At 38.5% G+C, this 24,765-nt stretch overlaps 1 protein-coding gene across 2 annotated transcripts; it reads left to right on the forward strand.

Moving 5' to 3' along the window:
- Nucleotides 1-8,520: 8,520 nt before the first annotated feature.
- Nucleotides 8,521-22,899, forward strand: LOC113046083 (vacuolar protein sorting-associated protein 4B-like). Of its 2 annotated transcripts, XM_026206933.1 has the most exons (13): nt 8,521-8,641; nt 9,481-9,592; nt 9,698-9,798; nt 16,955-17,066; nt 17,279-17,426; nt 17,950-18,008; nt 18,187-18,306; nt 18,456-18,612; nt 18,731-18,879; nt 19,076-19,157; nt 19,713-19,932; nt 20,050-20,190; nt 21,636-22,899. In XM_026206933.1, exons 1-13 carry the CDS (start codon nt 8,621-8,623, stop codon nt 21,735-21,737), a joined length of 1,524 nt encoding a protein of 507 aa, XP_026062718.1. In that variant the 5' UTR covers nt 8,521-8,620; the 3' UTR covers nt 21,738-22,899. The 2 variants fall into 2 exon arrangements, with proteins under 2 accessions (XP_026062718.1, XP_026062719.1); XM_026206934.1 differs by lacking the exons at nt 8,521-8,641; nt 9,481-9,592; nt 9,698-9,798 and adding an exon at nt 16,053-16,311.
- Nucleotides 22,900-24,765: the final 1,866 nt, after the last annotated feature.

Here is a 24,765-nt window from a genome sequence, read left to right on the forward strand (position 1 = left end):
CAGTGTCTGGAGGATAAACCTTGTGACAGGGACCCCGCGGCTCAAATGTCAAATCATGCAGATGAGCTGATGCTTCCTGACCTCAAACACCAAATCCAAATCCAAAACCTGGATGGTGAGCATTTATTACTGTAGAGACTCCACCGTCTCCTAGATGCTCTATAGTTTTGTGTGATTGCTATTATGAGAAGATTTGTGTCACTTTACACTGAATTGTGGTTGTGGTTATGCAACACAATGTAAATATTTATTTGATGATCAAATGCCATCTCCACATCCTCCACTGTCCTGGTGACCATAAGTAGAGTATCTCCGATGTAATTAATACTAAAAAAAAGAAAAATGTTCTCTTTTCACATTTACTCTGTTTACTCTGACCCTGGATTCCACCCTCCATGTGACCGCTGTTACAACCCTCTGGGGAGGCAGAATGGGCACGGGGAGAGTGGTGTAACCCTCAGACCAGAGGGCTGGGTTACTAAAATTGAAAGGGTGATCTTTGGGACAAAATAGCCCCAACCCCAACTCTGATGCATCCACATCCACAATGAACTGACGAGATGGGTCAGGTGTAGTTAAAATGGGAGCCAAAATTAAATGACTCTTTAAGTTTTCAAATGCAGTCTGAGCCTACGAAGACCAACCGTAAAGCTTCTTAGTGAAGGTGAGATCGGTCAGAGGAAGGGCAACCTGACTAAAGTTCCGAATGAACCATCTGTAAAAATAGGCAAACCCCAGAATTCGCTGGACCACTCTACAACTTTCCAGGGTGGGCCAGAGAGCAACTGCTTTTACTTTGGCAGGATCCATTTGGATACCCTTGGGAGAGAGTATAAATCCCAGTGCGTGAAACTTGCACTTCTCCATCTTGGTGAATAGCCAATTCTCAAGTAACTGCTGGAGCACTCGCTTGACATGCTGGACATGATCACGTTCATTCTGGGAGAAAATTATAATATCGTCCAGATATACAAAAACAAAACGGTCGACCATGTCTCTGAGCATGTCATTGATGAGTGCCTGGAAGACTGCCGGAGAGTTAGAAAGCTCAAACGGCATGACCAAATATTCAAAGTGCCCAGTGGGGTGATAAGCATTGCGGCAGTCCAACTTCGTGAAGATCGTAGCCCCCTTCAAGAGCTCGAAGGCGGATGACATCAATGGCAAAGGATAATGATTCTTCACTGTGATGTCATTCAACCCTTGATAGTCTATGCAGGGGCACAATGAATCATCCTTCTTCTCCACGAAGAAGAACCCTGCCCCAGCTGTAGAGAAAGAGGGTCGGATGATGCCAGCTACCTGAGAATCGTGAATATACCTTATCATGGCAACCCTCTCAGGACCAGACAGAGAGTAAAGATGGCCCTAAGGAGGAGAAATGCCAGGCAACAGGTCTATCGCAAAGCTGTACGGTTGGTGTGCAGGCAGAGATGAAGCTTGGGACTTACTGAAACTCAATCAAGTAACTGGACACTGAGCCCTCTCTTTACCGTAGTAGTGCCAGGGCTCATGCCGCTACAGTTCCTTGAGCTGAGCGATCAAACACTTTGCATAGTTAATTCAAGAAACTCTCAAAAGAGGAACAGCAGCTGTGCTCATTATCCCACATAGCCATTCACCACTCTCTCGCTATATCCACCAAAAGCATAATGGTGAAATCTACCTTGGATTGTTCCATAGGAAAACAAGAAGGCTGTAGCGAGAAAGTCAGAGAGCATTGGGACAAAAAGGAGCGACAAGTTTTGGGCTCACCCGGGTAAGGAGCAAGAGGATTGAGCCATGGTTCAGCGCAATGGCTACTAGATCCAACAGGGTCAGGAGGAGGGGTTACTGTAGGAGCCGTGATAGGGCTGTTGTGTAGCAGATACAACCATTCAACCAGCTGGTTAAGCTGGAGAGAGATCTCAGAGTATGTGCGGCAGGAAACCATGATCTCCTCCTGATGTTGACCCAGAAGTTCACCCTGCTGCATCAGGGTTCGATGCATCTCATCCTCCTCTGCTGTGTCCATAATTTTTGTTAAGTAGATTCTGTGACGGGGTAATGAGGACAGAGGACTCAAAGTCAGAGGATTAGATGCAATGAAAGTTTATTATCCAAAGGATAAATAAACTGTTGGTTAATCCAACTTCATTCGGCAATTAGATGCAAACCAAGAAAGTAGAAGATTGCCCAAGACTCAGCGCTCACACAGGACCAAAAAGTTGAGTGAAGCAGAGAGTTTAGTGAAGCCGAGAGGGGCAGTCCTTCTCTCTATGCATCCTGGGAACAGGGAAGACAAAGGTGAGTGTAACACCTGTTAAGAGTCAGCTGCCTCCTCCCTAATTATCATCAGAACCCCGTCCTAAATCGCCAGGCTCCTGACAGGAGTGGGTGTGTGAGAGAGTAGAGGTGCTGGATGAGCCAGGGTTGGCGGCGTGTGATGGTGCACACCTGATTAAGCCCAATGTGTCTCTCCTTGGGAGACCGGTCTCTTCCTCGTGCATGCACACTGGTTTCCTCATGGGTCCAAGAAGGGTGCGTTGAAGGACTCCCGCGCCACCAGAGATGTGAGCTGCCGTACCCGCGGTCCGGACGAGAACCGCACTTGTTTACACGGCCATCAGGTCAGAATGCCAGGCCATCTATCCCCTACAGGTGCCGCGGCCAGTGAGAAGGATGCAGCCGGTGGAAGAAGTCCCTGCACTTCGTGCCCTGGACTGAAGAGGGGAGCACGTGCGGTAGCCGGACTCTGCCCCTTACCTGGACCCTTCCTTCATGAACACTGCCCCACCTACACGAACCCCGTAGCAAGATGAGGACACCAGATTCCCTGTTTATTTTGGACACTTTCCCCCTTTGGACACTTTTATTCCCTCTTTTGTTTTATTTTCTGTTAATAAAAGCCTCTCTGAGGCCTGACGCCACACCCACTGTGTCTGTCTTTCGCTCCTCCCACCACACAACTCAGAATTATACAACCAGAACCTAGCACACAAAACACATAAAACACAAAAACAATCTACTCACAACAAGAACTGGATGGAAGAGAAATATGAAAGAAATGGGTAATCAGCAACAGGTGGGGTAGAGGCACCCAGTGATTAGCATAGCCCCAGTGCTGACTGCAATGATCACAAACTGCTGAAAAAAAGACATGACACACAGACAGCAAAGGGAGTCAGAGGGCACCCTGACCTGTGACAGAAAGTAGACATTTCTCTCTCTGTAGATACATTTTTCATTCAGAGTTTTGAAGTTTCTCGCTCAAGTTCAGAGACAGAGACAGCAGAATGTGCATACTCTCTGCTTTATTTTAAAGAAGCGCAAAGTTTCATTGTTATTTGGAGTGCACACAAATAAACGTAGAGTCTTTACAGATTCGAAAGATTTAAACTTTTATCTGTATGACCCAAAACGACAGAGTATTATAAGAGGAAGTGAGTGCGCTGGCGGCTCCATCTGTCCCACAGTGAGCTTGCAACTTTTCAGCTTCCACACTACGCAGACAATTTTTTTCTAGGTTAACATTAGATTTAGCAGCCATGTAAAGTTGTTACTACATACATCTTTCAGATGAAAAGCCATATTTGAGGTCGATTAAAGATAGGTGGGCCGGTGTTTGAATATCCTGCCCTATGTTTTCATTCACTTAACCAGCCACACCAAAGCAAACAAGAGGAGATCATAAAGAGACAGGGCAACTAGAATTGAGTTCAAAACTATTAATTATACAGTTTACTTATATACAATGTATATTTGTGTACATTTCAATGTACCATGGTTGAATCAATGTTGGATTATATTTCAATTTAGCAAATTGGATCAATCTTGATATTTTGACATGGTTTCACTGTTGTACCTTTCAACATGGGTGAATACACAACTGTAAAATCATTTAGAGCTTAGTTTGCATTAAAGGTGCCATGTGCAAAAATTGAGGTAAAAATATCCTAAAAATGAACAACAGGCATCAAAGAATGAGAAGAAATAAGGGTGATGATGTCATTAAAAAAATGTCAAGTTATAGTGCTGCAGAGATATCAACCTTAATTAGCATTAGCATTACTAGCCCCGGCCCGACAGGTGTCGTAAAACCAGTTTCGGCCATGGGAGGCGGTATGTGGGCAACATAACCACCAGCCAACCTGCAATACACAAATAACTTGCATGGCTTGTGGGCGTACTTGAACCTGATGTCAATCGTGTGGAAAGTACAGCCCACTACTTTCAGTTCAGGGAAGAGAGTGGAAGGATAGCTGAAGCCCTTGCCAAGAGACCACCACCCGCTACAGGGAAACAACCGTGCTCAGAATCACAAATCAAATCCGATAAGAAAAGGAGCCGAACCAGAGTAAACATCGGCACTGCTTTCAATCGCTGGAAACAACTGATGGACCTGAAAGAAATAAGGTTCAACTCCGAACTTGCAAAATTTATTTTGGATTGGTAAGTTAGATGCTGTTAGTATTTCGCTAGGTTTGTTTTATATGTTTGTGTATTTTTTCAGGAAGTTATAACATAGAAATGTATCGAAGGCTGTTCGATAAACGTGCTAATGTTAGCGATGGCTAACCGTAGCTGCGTTTGATAATTAGCTAGCTATAACTTACCCATTTTTTTATATCATAACTAACCTGCTCTGTCTAGTCTGTTGGTCTCCGTGTCCTCTTTGCTTCATGGTTTTTCTGTGCGTGAGAAAATTGATGTGTGGCGTGAAAGCGTGTGAAAAGAGTCAATTGCTTGTGTCTCACGGTGAATGCTTGAGAGTTGGCAGCTCTGGTTACGGTGGTTGGCGCTAGCTTGGTCAACATCAGCTGTTGTGAGAATGCTGTCTGTCAAATTAATTTAAAGGTGCTGTAGGGAACTTTTGTAAAAAAATATTTTTTACATATTTATTAAAATTGTCATTATGTCCTGACAGTAGAATATGAGACAGATAATCTGTGAAAAAAATCAAGCTCCTCTGGCTCCTCCCAGTGGTCCTATTGCCATTTGCAGAAACTCCATTGCTCCCGGTAAAAAATAACCAATCAGAGCTGTGGTCCATAACTTAGTTTTTGTTCAAAATGTAGAAAAATTTATATAATAAGCGAGTACACCATGAATCCATTTTCCAAACCGTGTTTTTAGCTTGTCCTGAATCACTAGGGTGCACCTATAATAAGTGTTTATATTCAGACTATTTTAAATTGCTTCGGGGGTACCGCGGCAGAGTAACCCAGTACCTTTGTGATTCTTCATAGACATAAACAGAGAGAAGTAGATCCGGCTACGATGTTCTTCCGCAAGACGCAAGCAGTTCTGTTTATTAACCGCTAGAGCGTCAAAAGTTCCCTACTGCAGCTTTAATTCAAATAATGTGTATATAAAACTCAAAATGTAATATGAACAAAACGAATATGAACATATTCACTGGTGAAGAGGAGTAGCGTGAAGATGTCATGTTTCAAAATCACTTGACATCACCCAACGTTCCTCTGGAGGCAAAACGTCCTCTTAGGCTTCGGCTATGGCTCTCGGGTTGTTGTGAAGGTAGGGGCGGAGCATAGAGACTTATGCCGTTTCTCATTTGTTACTCTAGAGTAGACCTTGTTACTCTAGAGTAGACCAATTCACTTTATTGAGGCATACTGCCCCCATCTGGTATGGAATGTGGAGTATGACTTGATTTTTTTGCCAGACATGACAGATGGCACCTTTAAGAGCAACATTGTACATGCAAAATAAGTTTAAAAACCAAATGACTTTACAACAACTTTAACTACCACATTCTCAATTTTGTAAAACAATTTTGGAAACATACTGTATAAAACCGATGACAATAACTGGATAGGTTTTGACGGGAAATTTTATAATGGCACTGCGTCATTACGTCACACCTGTAAACATAATAATTAGATGTCAAAAAATAATTTTGATGACAGATTGTATATATGCATATTTTGTGCTGCATTTGCAAGAGAAAACTTTGATCTTTTATTTTGGTGAAAAACTATATTTTCTGTGAAAACATGTTTTACTAATGAGTATCATTACAAGAGATTTGTGCAGTGAACATGTTGAACAGTTTGAGAATTGAACCTGCAATAGAAACCGTGTCGTTGGTAAAGGGTTATATAGGAGCATGTAACCACCTGTCTTGATTTTTATCGACAGCCACTGATAGATCAGTGTCGACAGCCAGAGATGGCACTAAATTTGACAGACATTCGCCGTAATTCTTTATGCAGGAAAAACCTTGCCTTGAATTAAATGCATTTAATATTTTATTTTTAAGTAGAAAAGTAAAAAAAAAAAAAACTAAAATAAAGATTAAATTAAAATGTTAATTAGCATTAATTTATATTTAATTTAGTGATTCTTCTGAGTAGCACTAGTACCCATCCCACATTTGAGAACCACTGCCTTAAACAAATCTTAATACATATAATTTGTACCGACATTTATGATTAACGTCATATGATATTCAGAAAACATGAACGGAGTATGTTATTTTTGAGACTATTATACGGTTAAAAATATAATACACCTAATGCATGGCATTCACATCAGAAAAATATGAAAAATCTCTAAAAGACAGACATTAAAAGGAAGGAAGTTTTTGAAAAAAGGCTCATTTTCCAACTTAAACAATTAAACAATTGAGTTTTACCATTTTCAAATCCATTCAGCCAATCTCCTGTAGCCAATCATTGAATCTGTTTTAGACCATCAGCATCTCACTCAAAAATGCCCAAAGAGTTTAGATATTTTTTTTCCTATTTAAAACTCGACTCTTACTGTAGAAAATGGCATTTCTCTGCACTCTCTCTGTACAGTCTCAGGTTCACTGCCAGATGCCTCAGTGCGTAATGTTTTGTTTCCATTATGTCTGTTCACATATATCTGGTGTATGTTATGTGTCAATACTCTGCCTGGTTTGTCAGGTCATCTTGGACACGATCCACCGCAGTGCTGTGCTGTATCCCATCTCATGCGTCAGATATTTAATCCTGTAGAGTTTTATTGCTATGTCTATGACATCGTTTTTGTCTTTCAGTGAGAATGGATTGAAATTAATGGGTTTTCTTCTTCCATTGTGAAATTTGTGAGTTGTCAGTCATAGTTACGGCCATAAAAAAAACTTCAAGGAGCAAAAACTTGAAGGACAAAATATTACAAGGAGCTTGAGATTTTAGGTTATTTAAAGGGGTCATATTACATTACTAAAAAGAACATTATTTGGTGTATTTTCTGTAATTATATGTGTTTATGTGGTTTACGGTTAAAAAACCACATTATTTTCAACATACTGTACATAATTGTTTGTCTTCTATGCTCCGCCATCATGCTGTGTAAACAAAACCATGTCTGCATTTGAGATCAGAGAAATGACATTTGTGATGTAGACATGTGGGGGTGTGTTTAAACGAGGTGTTCTAGGAAGGTGTTGTTGACTCTTAACTTTTATAAAGAATATCTCTTTGGATTTGAGACTTTAGTCTTTTCAACTTTACAGATCTTTTTTTTGCACCAAGAGCTTGTAACACTCCAAAGAGAAAGGAAACATTGAAATCGCATCATATGACCCCTTTAAGGTTCATCTTCTGCTAGTAGTCTTGCAATGAGGTCTATCCAGAGCAAAAGTGGGCGTTTATCACCTTGTGGGTGTTTTCAAACTGCCGGGTGTTTCTAAATCATGCAATCTAAATGATCCAAGATGATCCCCCTTACCCAACCCCACCCCTAAACCTAACGTCAATATGACGTCAGCTAATCAGGTATCATGGTGTAAAAACATCCTTATCTGGTAACTCCCATTACTTTCCTGCAGAGACCTATACTTGCGTGCAGTTGCATTTGATTTGGCGTTTTGGAAAGATTTTTTTTTTCTGTTTTGTAAGATGATCAACAGTGCCACATACTGACCAGCCTCAGACTCTACATCTATCCCTTACAATCTTATTTTTCATCAATTTAAATTAATTAATCAAAAAACTGATTTTATAGAATCCTAGAATTTTACACCACCATACAGCCAAATAAATAGATCAATAAGTAAAATCAGAACTAAAAGAATATACTGCTAATATAGATGTTAAAATATGTTCACATAAATATATTTCTTTGCTATTTTTGATTCTTAGTTACTTATAATTTTGGAAATAATTTACATATTGTATCTATGGAACTATAGCTATTTGTATTGCCCAAAATATACTTAAATATACACTTTGCATTTATTTATTTTAAGGTGGATTTTTTTGTTGTTGTTGCCCCTTAAAATACATTCTGTAATATTTTTTTGGAATTTGAAAGTTTAAACGAAATGTATTTTATTTTGTAAAAATATATATCTTTAAAGACCCCCCCCCCCCCCAATCAAGCCAAAATTAGAAATTAGAAATTATATATTTATATGGATAAACTGGTCTTTAGGTGGAACTAGAGGTGGTCAGGTCAAAAGGCATTCATGCATTCCAGCTATAATGATATTTTCCTGAGTGTGAGGATGTAGAGGTCGCTGTTTGTCGTGTTGTTCCTCATTATTATCATGCCTGATCTATGAGTCGGATGGGTGTTCACAGACTGGATATTCCACGGCCAACAATACCGAAACTCAACAGAGAGCGACTTCAAAACAAATCAGCGTGACATGGAGCCGACCAATTTACAGGTAAATAAACCCATACAGAAATCATGAATAAGTGTCCAGAAAGTGTAAATTCACAAGACTGAGTGTTGTTGTAGGCTAGTTTGTAATATTTAATAGCAGACCCGTGTCCATTTTCTTTTGTAAAAGTTGTTTTGGTTGTTTAGAAACCATTTTTACATTTACCACTCTTCAAATTATTGTCATTATGTATGAATGAAGTTAGAGTTGTGATTTAAGTTATCTATAAGTAAAAACTTAATCGTAATGAAGACACAGGCTTTGTTTTTAGACTTAGCAGTGATTCCTGAAGCCCACATGATGCCTGTAAATGCTGTCTATGTAGGCATCGCATTAGTTTTTGAGACACGGTCATAAGTCAGATTTCTCAAGATGTTATCAGTTTAAGGATGAAAACAGTTTTGGAAATATGTTTTTAAGGCATCACCCCCACCAGACCGCCAAAATAATTATAACTTTTAGCCAAAAATCCATATTTACTGGTGTATTAAAATTAATTGTGTATTATTATTTAAACCACACTATGGTCACAGATTGAGACTCATGATGTTCAATTCGTTATAATTAAGTTACGTGCATTTCCCGACTAATTCTTTGTTCAAGTTTATTGGCACCGAATAATATTTTGTACTAGTCAATATAAATCACTTTATATGTGCAATACATATAGTTTTACATTTTTAAGTAAATTTAAATTAAATTAAATTGTATTATGAAATGTTATTACATGTTGTGTAATGATGCTTTCAGAATATTTATACTTCTTACACCACATTTAAATCTCTGCATAGTGGTTTATGTCTTGAGACAATAAGCGCAATTGCACATGCTTCATTTTACAGAAAGCTATAGCTATAGCCACCAAAGCTTCACAAGAGGACCAGGATGGAAAGTATGAGGAAGCTGTCAAATCTTATCAACATGCAGTGAAATATTTTCTGCATATAATAAAACGTAAGTGCATAAATATGTGACTAACCTATTTACAACAATATGCAATGGTCTGATCAAGTTTCTTTTTCCTGTTTTTTTTTTATCCCTTTGTTTCCATGCATTTAGGTGAACCGCAGGGTAAGGAGGGCAATCAGAAGATCAGAGATAAGTGTAAGCAGTATCTAGACAGAGCAGAAGAGCTCCAAGACTATCTTGATAAGAAAGAGGTTACTATAAAATTATCACTGTCTCATTGTGTATTTATGAATATGTCCGAGCAATTTGGACCACAATAGACAAAAGAGTCTCTAAAAAAAAAATTAAGAAACATTCAGATAGATCATGCTGTCTATGTGCAGTCTTCATAAAACACCTGTCAACAGCAGTGTATTACAGTTTATTAACACAAGTTGGACATTAAAACATCTTTGGTCACTAATATAAGTGATGTCGAATAGTAAAAACAATTTAGCCCACTGCAAGAACACTAACAGTGCTTTGAAGCATGGAGGCACCATCATTCTGTGGCATGAACTGAATACATGCAGAGGGAAGATTGAGAAACATGCTGCGGTCAGCAAAACCACTGAGCACACTGACGTAGTTTGAAATCAAATGAAACATTACAGATGTGGCCTTATGGTAGTGCAAGTGCTTCAACACATTGAGCTGTTGCTCTCATATGGGTGGTGTGACTCTGAATCTAGCTAGCAACATTTCCTGACCTCATTTCCTCTCATTTACTTTTCCTTGAAATATACGTTTAGTGGGCTTAGTGGTTGCGATATTATATTATATTATATTATATTATATTATATTATATTATATTATATTATATTATATTATATTATATTATATTATATTATATTATATATTATTGCCTTTATTTAAATGGCACTTTATGAAATACACATAGTTTCAAAGCAGTTTTACAGTGATAAATAATATTTCAGTTGTGCAAATGATATTCAGTTCTGCTGTAAAGCAGCAATAGTAAATAGTAATTATTCAGTTTAAGTCAGTTCATTGTTTCAGTTTGGTTTAATAATTGTGAAAACTTCATCAGTTATATATTATTTACTGAAAGTAGCAAAGGATTCTCATTAAAATACCAATGAGCTTTGCAAACTGATATGGTCAGAAAATGAAAATAATGTGATTGTTTTGTGTGATGGTTATGTGTCAGAAAAATAAACAACAGTAGACTCAGTACATAGCCCTGGGGGTCTCCAGAAGCACTAAGCATGAAGGAGGCCTGTTTTGTGTCCTGACTGTGGTCTGTTGCATATTACAGTATCCATTTGCAGACTTAAAAAAAAAAGGTTTGACCAGGTATGCAATGGATTCCAGTTAGAGGGTGTACTTAGGGCATTTAAGACAAAAGTCTTAGATGACTGTTAATCAGCAAAACTTTGTCCTCTTGATCTCAAGTTCTGGCTGTCTAATAACAACTGGGTGTCTTGGAGTCAAGTCACCTTTATTTATATAGGGCTTTAAACAAAATACATGCGTCAAAGCAACTGAACAACATTCATTAGGAAAACAGTGTCAATAATGCAAAATGACAGTTAAAGGCAGTTCATCATTGATTTCAGTGATGTCATCTCTGTTCAGTTAAATAGTGTATGTGCATTTATTTGTAATCAAGTCAATGATATCGCTGTAGATGAAGTGACCCCAACTAAGCAAGCCAGAGGCGACGGCGGCAAGGAACCGAAACTCCATCAGTGACAGAATGGAGAAAAAAACCTTGGTGAGAAACCAGACTCAGTTGGGGGGCCAATTCCAGGCAGCAGCAAAGTGAGATTTTGCAGAAGAATCATCTGTTTCTTGTGGTCTTGTCCTGGTGGTCATCTGAGACAGGTTCTTTACAGGGATTCTGTATCTGGGGCTCTAGTTGTCCTGGTCTCCGCTGTCTTTCAGGGATGTAGCGTTCCTTTCTAGGTGCTGATCCACCATCTGCTCTGGATATGTACTGGATCCGGGTGACTGCAGTGACCCTCTGATCTGGATACAGACTGGATCTGGTGGCTATAGTGACCTCGGAATAAGAGAGAAACAGACTAATATTAGCGTAGATGCCATTCTTCTAATGATGTAGCAAGTACATCAGGTGTTATGGGAAGTGTTCCTGGTTCCGGTTTACCTTATAAATGTAGCCTAAAAATCCTTTAGCGGATTTGGATATTAAAAGCAAATTAGTATGTTATCTGTAAACCAGGTTAAAGAGATGGGTCTTTAATCTAGGTTTAAACTGCAAGAGTGTGTCTGCCTCCTGAACAATGTTAGGTAGGTTATTCCAGAGTTTAGGCGCCAAATAGGAAAAGGATATGCCGCCCGCAGTTGAGTTTGATATTCTAGGTATTATCAAACTGAGTTTTGAGAACATAGCGAACGTAGAGGATTATAATGTAAAAGTAGCTCTTTCAAATACTGAGGTGCTAACCATTCAGGGCTTTATAAGTAATAAGCAATATTTCAAAATCTATATGATGTTTGATAGCAGTGTTGAGAGGACTGGGCTAATATGGTCATACTTCCTGGTTCTATAGTAAGAACTCTTGTGGCTGCATTTTGGACTAGATGTAGTTTGTTAACTAAGCGTGCAGAACAACCACCCAATAAAGCATTACAATAATCTAACCTTGAGGTCATAAATGCATGGATTAACATTTCTGCATTTGACATTGAGAGCATAGAACGTAATTTAGATATATTTTTGAGATGGAAAAACAAACAAACCTGGCTTTCTAGAAACCTGGCTTTCTAAGGAAAGATTAGGATCAAATAGCACACCTATGTTCCTAACTGATGACGAAGAATTGACAGAGCAACCATCATGTTTTAGACAGTGTTCTAGGTTATTACAGGCTGAATTTTTAGGTCCTATAATTAACACCTCTTTTTTTCAGAATTTAGCAGTAAGAAATTACTCGTCATCCAGTTTTTTATATCGACTATGCATTCCATTAGTTTTTCAAATTGGTGTGTTTCACCGGGCCGTGAAGAAATATAGAGCTGAGGATCATCAGCATAACATTGAAAGCTGACAACATGTTTCCTGATGATATCTCCCAAGGGTAACATATAAAGTGTGAAGAGTAGCGGCCCTAGTACTGAGCCTTGAGGTACTCCATACTGCACTTGTGATCGATATGATACATCTTCATTCACTGTTCAAGAACTGATGGTTGTCATATAAGCACGATTTAAACCATGCTAATGCTCTTCCATTAATGCCAACAAAGTGTTCAAGTCTATGCAAAAGAATGTTGTGGTCAATTGTGTCAAACGAAGCACTAAGATCCAATAAAACTAATAGAGAGATACAACCATGATCAGCAGTCTCAGTACTATGATACGGTCTAAATCCTGACTGGAAATCCCCACATATACCATTTTTCTCTAAGAATGAATATAATTGTGAGGATACGGCATACCACCTTTTCTAGTATCTTGGACAGAAAAGGGAGATTATAGATTGGTCTATAATTAAGTAGTTCTTTGGGGTCAAATTGTGTTTTTTTGATGAGAGGCTTAATAACAGCCAGTTTGAATGTTTTGGGGACATATCCTAATGACAATGAGGAATTAATAATAGTCAGAAGAGGATCCATGACTTCTGGAAGCACCTCTTTTAGGAGCTTAGATGGTATAGGGTCTAACATACATGTTGTTGGTTTAGATGATTTAACAAGTTTATACAATTCTTCCTCTCCTATTGTAGAGAATGAATGGAACTGTTCCTCAGGGGGTCTATAGTGCACTGATGCGATACTGCAGCTTACGGCTGATGGTTACAATTTTATCTCTTAATAGTATCGATTTTAGAAGTGAAGTAGTTCATAAAGTCATCACTGCTGTGATGTTGGGAAATGTCAACACTTGTTGAAGCTTTATTTTTCGTTAATTTAGCCTCTGTACTGAATAAATACCTGGGGTTATGTTTGTTTTCTTCTAAAAGATAAGAAAAGTAATCGGATCTAGCAGTTTTTAATGGTTTTCTGTAGGATAGGTTACTTTCCCGCCAAGCAATACGAAATACCTCTAGCTTTGTTTTCCTCCAGCTGCGTTCCATTTTTCGGGCTGCTCTCTTTAGGGTGCGAGTATGCTCATTATACCATGGTGTCCTACTGGTTTCCTTAACCTTCCTTAAGCGTAAAGGAGCAACTGTATTTAAAGTGCTAGAAAAGAGAGAGTCCATAGTTTCTGTTACATCATCAAGTTGTTCTGAGGTTTTGGATATGCTAAGGAATTCTGAAACATCAGGAAGATAACTTAAAAAGAAGTGATGGCTCATCCATACTTTTAACAAGAAGTAGAATTTACAATTTTGGCTATATGAAGTTTGCACAAAACTAAATAATGATCTGAAATATCATCAGGTGGCAGGTGAAGTGGTTGTTCTGTGATTAGACAGTGACGCATTAGATGCTCTTTCATTGTTAAGTATTGTTCTTGAAGTTTATTTTTAGGGTGTTGGCTTTTTTAAAGTTTGGTGAGTCTTTTTTATTTTTTTTTACAAGTAAAAGTTCTGTCCTATCAGTATCATCAGACTATTACAGATACCGAAACTCAGTGTTTTTTTGAGGGGCCCGGAGGAGCTCCTGTATGTCCCCATTAGAACTTGATGTGTAGCCTATCTCTCAGAGGTGTGTCAATAGAAGTGGCACACAACTTTAAATTCTTTGGTGTGTCACTACACTGATGACTTCACATTTGCACTGAACACCATCCTTGTTGAAGCAGACACAATCAACACACTCTTATGGTAATTTCTAAATGTTTTTAATGGATGGCTTAAGGTGCAGACACACTTTGGTGATATTCCGTGGGCAAAAAAAGTTTAATTGCATATTGCAAGTAAATAAGAAGCACGGCTCACGTAGAACAAATCTGTGTGCATCTTTCACTCTCATGTGAAATTCCAGCTTGAGTTGATTTGTATTGACATTACTTGATTAGATCCATGAAATGTTGTCAAAGAGCAGTCAGTGTTACTTAATTTGATTTAATTTGTCTGATTTCAGTCGTGCATTTTTGTGCAATCTTATATCACATCGATGGTTAGGTTTATTGGTGGGGTTAGTGGTGGACCTTCATGCTTTATTTTTTTTTAAGACACATTTCCAGATTAATCACATTATACACATTCCTACAAAATCACCACTTTGTAAAATAGCTCTCTTGTGAGATCATGTTGCTTCCACTTCCTACAGTGATGCATCTAAACTGAAGAACCCTTAAATCTCTTGTATTAAAAAGGTTCAAAGGGTCCATTTTGATTTCATGTTATATAAAGGTATTGGACCATGTATATTTAAAAAAAGATGCTATATATATATCTATATTCTGTTTGGCTACACTACATTCTGTTTTTGTGTTTCCTTACATAAATGTTTGTACTTGTTTACTCTGGTGTCTGGTGTTCTCAACATGGTTCTAAAGGAACAATAGCAACAGATGTTGTTTATTATAGTCTGCCATATTGCCATAGGCTATAATGTCTGATAATGTTTAAGCAATGATATGGCTCATGCCTGTCGATGACCTCTCAGTTTAACAATGGAAACACTTGTTTATATCTCACCGATGACTTCAGACTTTTGGTAGCTATATCACTAAAATAAACACACTGGCCTCTTTAGATGTGAATGTGCACATTTCTAGTAGCCTTAAACCAACAAAATAATACAGAAGAGACTGGAGTTATTTGTCACATTTTTTATTAGGCTACACTGAATAATTCTCAGGGTGGGCTGGGAAATATAGTTCGCTGACGGGTAAGTTGACATGTTTGGAACCTATCATTAATATTGAGATCTAACATTAGAGAAATGTCTAATTAGGTGATGAGAATAATTCATTCTACGTACCAAGAGCATAATTAATTAAAACATAATGTAATGTATGGCAAATTATGAATCCAGTGATTTGGCAAACAGAAATTTTCATTATTAAAATGGATACAATTAAAACACATTATATTTGAAAAATCTGATATTAAAAACGCCAGGTTTTATTGTGTTCACTTATTTACCTTACAGATATTACATAAGTATTTTGATGGTATAAAATATCAGGTGTTGAAACCATGAAACCAACATCAACCCAAAACCAGACATGCAAGCATTTCTGTATTTAAAGTTTGAGTGTCAGATTTCTTTGTGTCAGCTTTACTGAATCTCCCAGATAATCAGGGCAAATTAATTATTCTTTAAGTAACTGTAATCACTGTAACTTGGGTATTCAAAATCTTACAATCAAATGCTTGCATATGATTTGTACAACACGCTCATGTAGCCTAGTTATAATTGTTAATGTTTGGTGGCATCAGCTTGAGAGAATCTTTCTTTTTGTTACTTATAGTAAATATTGAATATATCAAGTAAAGTTTTCATTACGTGTATGAATTACTTTTTTCCTGAAACCGTGGGCGTTTGTAAGGGCGCGCCGAATGTTGGGCAGGTCTCGCGCGTGTGACGCATTACATTTTTGAAACACGTGAGCGTGAAGGCGGAAGTGACATTCGACGTTTTAATACGGAAGTGTTTTTTCCTTCTTTTATTCTCCGATCTCAAAAATAAGTATTGAAAAATCATCAATTTACAGTCTTAGTTGTTTGTTCGTAAAAACACGACAGTTTCTTAATATACCACTGTGTTTATATTTCCGAAACACGCCGTTCGTTTTTGTTTTTTTCAGCCCCTATGGCTGCCAACAACAACAACAACTTACAGGTAAGTTACCAAACAATTGATCTCAGAGTTTATCGAACCGACTGTAATACCATTAACTTATGGATTTAACGTTACTTTAGAGAAATATTACGTTTTATCGTATCTGTAATTTGTATATTTTGAAGGCAATGGTTTTGTTGTAAATATAAAGAAATTGTCGCCCATGTCTTGCTAGCAGCCTCGTGTTTTCTTTAATTTCTGTCATATAATCTAAATATACTAACAAACCATTACGGTCGTAATCACTCTTGATTAATTGATAGGTTATAAATGTTATTTTGTATGTTAATCAGCAGGTAAAGATCAGAAAAGATAACAATAACCAGTCAGGTGTTGGGTTTAAAGTGTAGCACTGCCTTTTGTTATCTGCTCATGAACGCAATTTTAACATCTATTACGATGTATTTAATCGTTCCTTTCCCTCAATTATTATAGTTTCTCTGTGGTGAACAGATGTCACATTTATCCTTTTGTAGTTTGTTTGAGAATTAAGGTGTGATTAAGTCTTATATGCTTTCATACAACTGACTTGAAACTCCCTTATACTGTCTTTGTTATGGAAATAAAACTGGATTAATTACTTAATAGCTACATTGCATTTTCTGAAATCCATTCTGAAATTACTATGATATTTACCACTCAGAAAGCTATAGATTTGGCCAGTAAGGCAGCTCAGGAGGACAAGGCTGAAAACTATGAAGAAGCCCTGCGTCTGTATCAACATGCTGTTCAATATTTCTTGCACGTTGTCAAATGTAAGTATGCATAAAAAAGAACGTTTTAGCCGTGGAATCAGACAAACATTAAGTATATTGTTTCTATTGTACTATTTGTTTTTATCCAGAAAGTAGTAGTTTCCCTTTGCCTTACACATGTTGTAATTAGAGTGTTGATTTTTCAGGCATTGCAGTATTTGACACAAGAGTGGCCTCTATACATTTAACTTTTTTTTTTTTTTTTTGTAAAGATGAAGCACAGGGGGATAAGGCCAAACAAAGCATTCGGGCCAAATGTGCCGAATATTTAGACCGGGCTGAGAAGCTGAAAGAATACTTGAAGAAGAAAGAGAAAGCCCCGGCGAAACCTGTGAAGGAGTCTCAGTCCAGTGACAAAGGGTGGGTGCTGTTTATTGGATGAATACAAACATACACATGCATTCATTTGAAACGTGTGCTTGAGTTCTCTGAATCAAAATGCATTAATTGCTAGTTGTTTTCAAGCACAATAACGCTTTAAAAAATAAATCTAATCTCGCTGTGATGGACATTAATAACACACAGGACTTGATCATTCTGAAAGCCCATAGCGTCTGCTCTCATGTCTATGCAAAAACAGGTTAGCAACTGAGACTGCGAACTTCCTCCTTTGCTGTTGTGCTATTTATATAACCATTCATTAGTCACATGATCTTCAGAAATCATTCTTATATGATGATTTGATGCTCAACAACCATTTCTGATTGTTAGCGTGTTGAAAACCATTTCAGTCATTTAATAATAGAAACTTTTAAAATAAATCAATAATTTGAAATAAGTATTTTGTTACGTTATATATGCGTTTACTATCACATTTGATCAACTGAACAAAAACTTGCTGAATAAAAGTTTTAATTTAAAAATTATATATTTTTAATCATAGGACTGAAAGTGATGGAGAAGACGATCCAGAGAAAAAGAAATTTCAGAATCAACTCTCAGGCAAGTAATTTCCTCTTCAAGAAATGGTCTACTCAATTATTTTACTCAATTCAGTTATATTATTTTGAGTATGTTTTATTACTTGTAGTCTAAAGTGATACTAAGAAAAGCGGTACCTTTTTTGGTAAGACGTTTGATGTGTTTTAGTTTGAATCTGATTTCTGATCTATTATCACAGGAGCCATTGTCATGGAGAAGCCAAACATTAAATGGAACGATGTTGCTGGGTTGGAAGGGGCCAAAGAGGCTTTGAAAGAAGCCGTCATTCTGCCAATCAAATTCCCACATCTCTTCACAGGCAAGTGGCTATATCAGTATCAACCAATGGGCACTGCTTTCACAGAACACTCTTTAGTATTCAGAAGTGCCAGTATAGTTATATCAAAGCTGCAACTGAACCATTACTCTGTTGAAAGAATACCTCTAGTAAAACAATTTCTGTCTCAGGTAAAAGAACTCCCTGGAGGGGCATCCTTCTCTTCGGGCCTCCTGGAACGGGCAAATCTTACCTGGCCAAAGCAGTAGCAACAGAAGCCAACAACTCCACCTTCTTCTCCATCTCCTCATCAGACCTGGTGTCCAAGTGGCTGGGAGAGAGTGAAAAGTGAGTCTTGTGAGGAATGCTGTGGTTTTCATGGCCACATGAGGTCTCCAGTTTTGATTGGTTAAAGTTGCATGTCATCTGATTAAATGGGTAAAATGATCTCCTTTCATCCCCTCAGGCTGGTGAAGAATTTGTTCACTTTGGCTCGAGAGCACAAGCCCTCCATCATCTTCATCGATGAGATCGATTCACTCTGCGGCTCCAGGAGCGAGAATGAAAGTGAAGCAGCTCGCAGAATCAAGACCGAGTTTCTGGTTCAGATGCAAGGTGAGCCTTTTAAACATGTTATGACCGTCTGTAATAGGGATGTCCAACATGCTCCCAACCTTATTAAACACACCTTAAAGAAACTAAAATACTGTGATACTGAAAAAAATATTTCAATCGTAAATTCACATACACACACACACATCATGTTGGTATTTGTTAGTTTTAATAAACCATTAATAAAAATTCATTATAGGTGTTGGTAATGACAACGAAGGGATTCTGGTGCTGGGAGCCACAAACATCCCCTGGACGCTGGATTCTGCCATCAGAAGACGGTAATAATTTGTTTTCATGAATTACTACAGGGAAAACCGAGAGAAAACCGTCAGAGAGGAGTGATTATATCAGTGTCTGTCAGATAAAGATTATTTCACCAGTGTGATGCATCGTGACTGGATGACATCACTGAGTGACATCAGCTAGAACAGGTTATTCAACTCTTCAGTGAATCACCTGAAATGTAAATATGAAAGATCTACAGGTCTATACAATTTATTGAATAATCTATGTATGTGTGTGTGTGTGTGTGTTTGTGTGTGTATATGACTGCTTTTACTGTTTTCATGTAGCCTTGTTGAGCATAAGAGATTGCTTTGAAAAACATAAATAAATAAAAAACTTTTGAACAGTAGTCTATGCACCTGTGACCTACACAAAGGGTGGCACTAGAGAATCTCACATATAACATATGACTCCCATGCCTCCATTTGTGTTATTTCATTGTCTGACTGTTGTTGTAATATGTGAAAAATGGTAACAAAGAATAAGTGTGTGTGTGTTTGTGTGCCTTTCACTCTTTAACTGTAAGAGTATATGTTCATTGTGTTTAGATTTGAGAAACGCATCTACATTCCTTTGCCGGAAGAGCACGCTCGTGGATTCATGTTCAAGCTGAATCTGGGCAGCACACCGAACAGTCTCACCGAGTCAGACTTCATGACTCTGGGCAAGAAGACGGACGGTTACTCTGGTGCTGACATCAGCGTCATCGTCAGAGATGCCCTCATGCAGCCCGTCAGGAAGGTTCAGTCCGCCACTCACTTCAAACGGGTGAGTCCTCTGACACGGGTTACATCAACACACTGAGCAAATCTGAAATGATTCTTACAATAATACATCTTAAATGAATTCCTCCCCATTCTAATCATAAACATTTTCTTTCATTAGGTACGAGGACCATCAAGAAGTGACCCCAATGTCATAGTCGATGACCTTTTAACCCCTTGCTCCCCAGGTGATCCACAGGCTATTGAAATGACATGGATGGAAGTCCCTGGAGAGAAACTTTTGGAGCCAATTGTTTCCATGGTGAGCATATTTTTCCCACCAACCAGTATATAATAATTGTGCTTAATACAGTATGTGACTATTGTTCATAAGAAAAAATGCTGCTGTGTCCCTGTGTCAAGCTATTTTTTGTCTTCCCAGAAATATGTTCTGCTTTATTTACATGCCCTTTAAATGTATAAATACAGTACTGTTCAAAATTTTAAGGTCAATAAGATTTTTAAAGAAATTTAAAGGATGCTTTAAGTGACTAAAGAGTTTCAGAATGCTGGAAAAGATTTCCATTTTAAAATAAATTGTTCTTTTAAACTTTCTATTCATCAAAGAATCCTGAAAAAATGCATCACTGTTTCCCCCCAAAAACTATTAAGAGATAGTGTGTGTGAGAGAGAGAGAGAGAGAGAGTGTGAGAGAAAGAGGGTGAGGAAGAGAGAGTGTGTGTGTGAGAGAGAGTGAGTGAGAGTGTTAATGTGAGTGAGAGAGTGTGAGTGAGAGAGTGTGAGTGAGAGTGTGGGTGAGTGTGTGACAGAGTGAGTGAGTGACCGAGAGTGTGAGTGAGAGGGTGAGAGAGTGTGTGAGTGAGAGAGAGAGTGAGAGTGTGTGTGAGAGTGGGAGGGTGAGAGAGAGTGAGAGAGTGTGTGACAGAGTGTGAGAGTGAGTGTGTGACAGAGTGAGTGAGTGACAGAGTGTGAGTGAGAGGGTGAGAGAGTGTGTGAGGGAGAGTGAGAGAGTGTGGGTGAGAGGGTGAGTGAGTGTGTGACAGAGTGAGTGAGTGAGAGGGTGAGAGAGTGTGTGAGTGAGAGGGTGAGAGTGTTAGTGTGAGAGAGAGTGAGAGTGTGAGTGAGAGAGTGTGGGTGAGAGGGTGAGTGAGAGGGTCAGAGAGTGTGTGAGTGAGAGGGTGAGAGTGTTAGTGTGAGTGAGAGAGAGTGAGAGTGTGAGTGAGAGTTGGAGAGTAGGAGGGTGAGAGAGAGTGAGTGAGAGTGTGTGACAGAGTGTGAGAGTGAGTGTGTGACAGAGAGTGTGAGAGTGAGTGAGTGACAGAGTGTGAGTGAGAGAGTGTGTGAGAGGGTGAGGGAGTGTGTGACTGTGAGTGACAGAGAGAGTGTGAGAGAGTGTGAGAGAGAGGGTGAGCGAGTGAGTGACAGAGAGTGTGTGAGTGAGCGTGTGAGTGTGAGAGTGAGAGAGTGTGAGTGAGTGAGAGGGTGAGAGTGAGTGACCGAGAGTGTGAGTGACAGAGAGAGTGAGAGAGTGTGTGAGTGAGAGAGAGTGTGAGTGAGAGAGAGTGTGAGTGAGAGAGTGAGTGAGAGAGAGTGAGTAGGTGTGGGATCGGGAAAGGTCCGTGAGCTGAGACTCTAACTCAGGATGCCAATTATTTGTATTGTTTTATTTTATCAGAAACCTGTTGAATTGCAAGACGATTATGGTACTTTTATCAATTCCTTATCATGCTCTGCTCACACCCACAGTCAGACATGCTGAGGTCCCTCTCCAACACAAAGCCCACTGTCAACGAGCAGGATCTGGAGAAGCTGAAAAAGTTCACCGAGGACTTTGGACAGGAGGGCTGAACAGAGCCGGTCTCCACAAACCAAAGCAAACAGATTGTGATTGTCACATCTTCTCTCGTGCCCTTCACACGCCCCTCTCTTCCTTTCATACCCATGCTCTTCCTCTGACTGACAAGCCCCCTCAGCTCAGGCTTAAGGATAAATCTAATCTGAAATGTGTATCTCCTAAAGCCCACCTCAGTTTTTCTTCACGTTAATAGCTGCTCTGACTGCAAGGATGCCATCAGTACCTTGTGACCATCATGCATCACTTATCATTAATAAGCGGTCTCAATCATAATTATCTGTGCTTTCTATGAATAACACAGTCAGCAGGCCCTACAACAGATGTGCTGTAAAACAATTAGCAATTATAATTTGTTCCTAAACTAATACTAATGTCAGTTTTGTTTACATTCACATAAATCTGAATGGACAATAGTTAAGCTCGGATGACACACGAAGACTTTCCAGCTCCATTTTAAAATGCTTTTGTTGGAAAATCATTCTAATGCTTTTCTTTACAAGGGTGGTGAGATCTTTCTAGAGCTGTTTTCCTTCTTGTTTGAGAACGTCATGGTTTCAATCTGTGTATTGGGATTTGATAGAACACTCAGAGATCTGCATTCTTTACACTCACTCTTTACAGGCACTCTTTACATATACTACATATGTTTTTATCTCCATGTACATCATTACTTTCAGTATATTACTGTAAAATGTGCTATTCCTTCACTGAGATATGAGTTACATTATATGTTCAGGGGCTAATGTTGGACGTTCATTTAAATTCACTTGCTGAGGCTCAGAACACAATGTGCCTTCTTCGCATTTCCTTCTGTCTGTCTCTCTCGATCTGCATACGCATAGATGCACAAATGATGCTTACTGATGGTTATATAACTGTTTTTATAGGCAAAAGGTTTGGGAATAATTGGATGATATTTGCACATTTCATTTAAAACTTTTCAAACATATATATCAATCTGTATACACTTATAGGGTGTTTGGTTTGCTGTTTAAAAACCTATTAAGACATTGTACTATTAGAATAACAATGTAGACGTACTTGGTTTGTTTTGAGGATAAGTCTTGTTAAACAGACGGTTTGCATACTGTTTAAAATTGGTTTATCGTGTTCATTTTAATATTCACATGTAAATAAAGGTTGAAATGAAACTAACTTGACGTATTTGTTCCTTTAATGCATACTAACTCCTAAAACGCTCACTCCCTGTCAATCTATCAGTTCTGTGTTTTTTATTTACTTATATTTTTGATAGCGGGTTGACTGACAAGCCATTGTGGGCAGTGTTTTTGAATAAAGGACTTGCAGGAGCATCTCCGTGAATTAGAATGTCATGGAAAAGTTCATTTATTTCAGTAATTCAGCTCAAATTGTGAAACTCATGTATTAAACAAATTCAATGCACACAGACTGAAGTAGTTTAAGTCTTTAGTTCTTTTAATTTTGATGATTTTGGCAAAAAAAAAAAAAAAAAAAAAAAACATTAGAATATGGTGACATTCTAATCAGTTAATCAACTCAAAACACCTGCAATGGTTTCCTGAGCCTTTAAAATGATCTCTCAGATTGGTTCACTAGGCTACACAATCATGGGGAAGACTGCTGATCTGACAGTTGTCCAGAAGACAATCACTGAAACCCTTCACAAGGAAGGTGAGTCACAAGCATTCATTGCCAAAGAAGCTGGCTGTTCACAGAGTGCTGTATCTAAGCATGTTAACAGAAAGTTGAATGGAAGGAACAAGTGTGTAAGTAAAAGAAGAACAACCAACCGAGAGAACCACAGCCTTATGAGGATTGTCGAGCAAAATTGATTCAAGAATTTGATTGAACTTCACAAGGAATGCACTGAGGCTGGGGTCAAGGCATCAAGAGCCACCACACACAGATGTGTTAAGGAATTTGGTTACAGTTGTCGTATTCCTCTTGTTAAGCCACTTCTGAGGCATCTTACCTGGGCTACGGAGAAGAAGAACTGGACTGTTGCCAAGTGGTCCAAAGTCCTCTTTTCAGATGAGAGCAAGTTTTGTATTTCATTTGGAAACCAAGGTCTTAGTGTCTGGAGGAAGGGTGGAGAAGCACATAGCCCAAGTTGCCTGAAGTCCATTGTTAAGTTTCCACAGTCTGTGATGATTTGGGGTGCAATGTCATCTGCTGGTGTTGGTCCATTGTGTTTTTGAAAACCAAAGTCACTCCACCCTGTTTACCAAGAAATTCTGGAGCACTTCATGCTTCCTTCTGCTGACCAGCTTTTTGAAAATTCTGATTTCATTTTCCAGCAAGATTTGGCACCTGCCTACACTGCCAAAAGCACCAAAAGTTGGTTAAATGACCATGGTGTTTGTGTGCTCGACTGGCCAGCAAACTCACCAGACCTGAACCCCATAGAGAATCTATGGACTACTGTCAAGAGGAAGATGAGAAACAATAAACCAAAACATGCAGATGAGCTGAAAGCCACTGTCAAAGAAACCTGGGCTTCCATACCACCTCAGCAGTGCCACAAACTTTTCACCTCCATGCCACGCCGAATTGAGGGAGTGATTAAAGCAATAGGAGCCCCTCCCAAGTATTGAGTACATGTACAGTAAATGAACAGTTTCCATAAGACCAAAAATTCACTAAAAATGATGTTTTTTTTTTGTTTTTATGTGAGCCAAAATCATCAAAATTCAAATAACCAAAGACTTAAACAACTGAAGTCTGTGTGCATTGAATCTAATACACGAGTTTCACAATTTGAGTTGAATTACTGAAATGAACTTTTCCACGACGTTCTAATTTATTGAGATGCACTTGTATGTTTGAATCGAATTCAGTGGTCAAGGGATGGCAACAAAAAATACCATTACAAAGCTCCATAACATGAATCAAGAAAGTGACAGTTATTAGTCTTCCTGTTCTGGAAAGAAGGTTGAACTTTGGAACATGTAGTCCACTTTTCCATAAAATGCGCATTCTGACGTGGTAATCGGAGGCTTAAAAAACTACAACTCCCATAACCCCGCCTCTCAAACGCAA

This window comes from Carassius auratus, chromosome 27 (assembly GCF_003368295.1).
Source record: "Carassius auratus strain Wakin chromosome 27, ASM336829v1, whole genome shotgun sequence".
Lineage (NCBI taxonomy): Eukaryota > Metazoa > Chordata > Actinopteri > Cypriniformes > Cyprinidae > Carassius > Carassius auratus.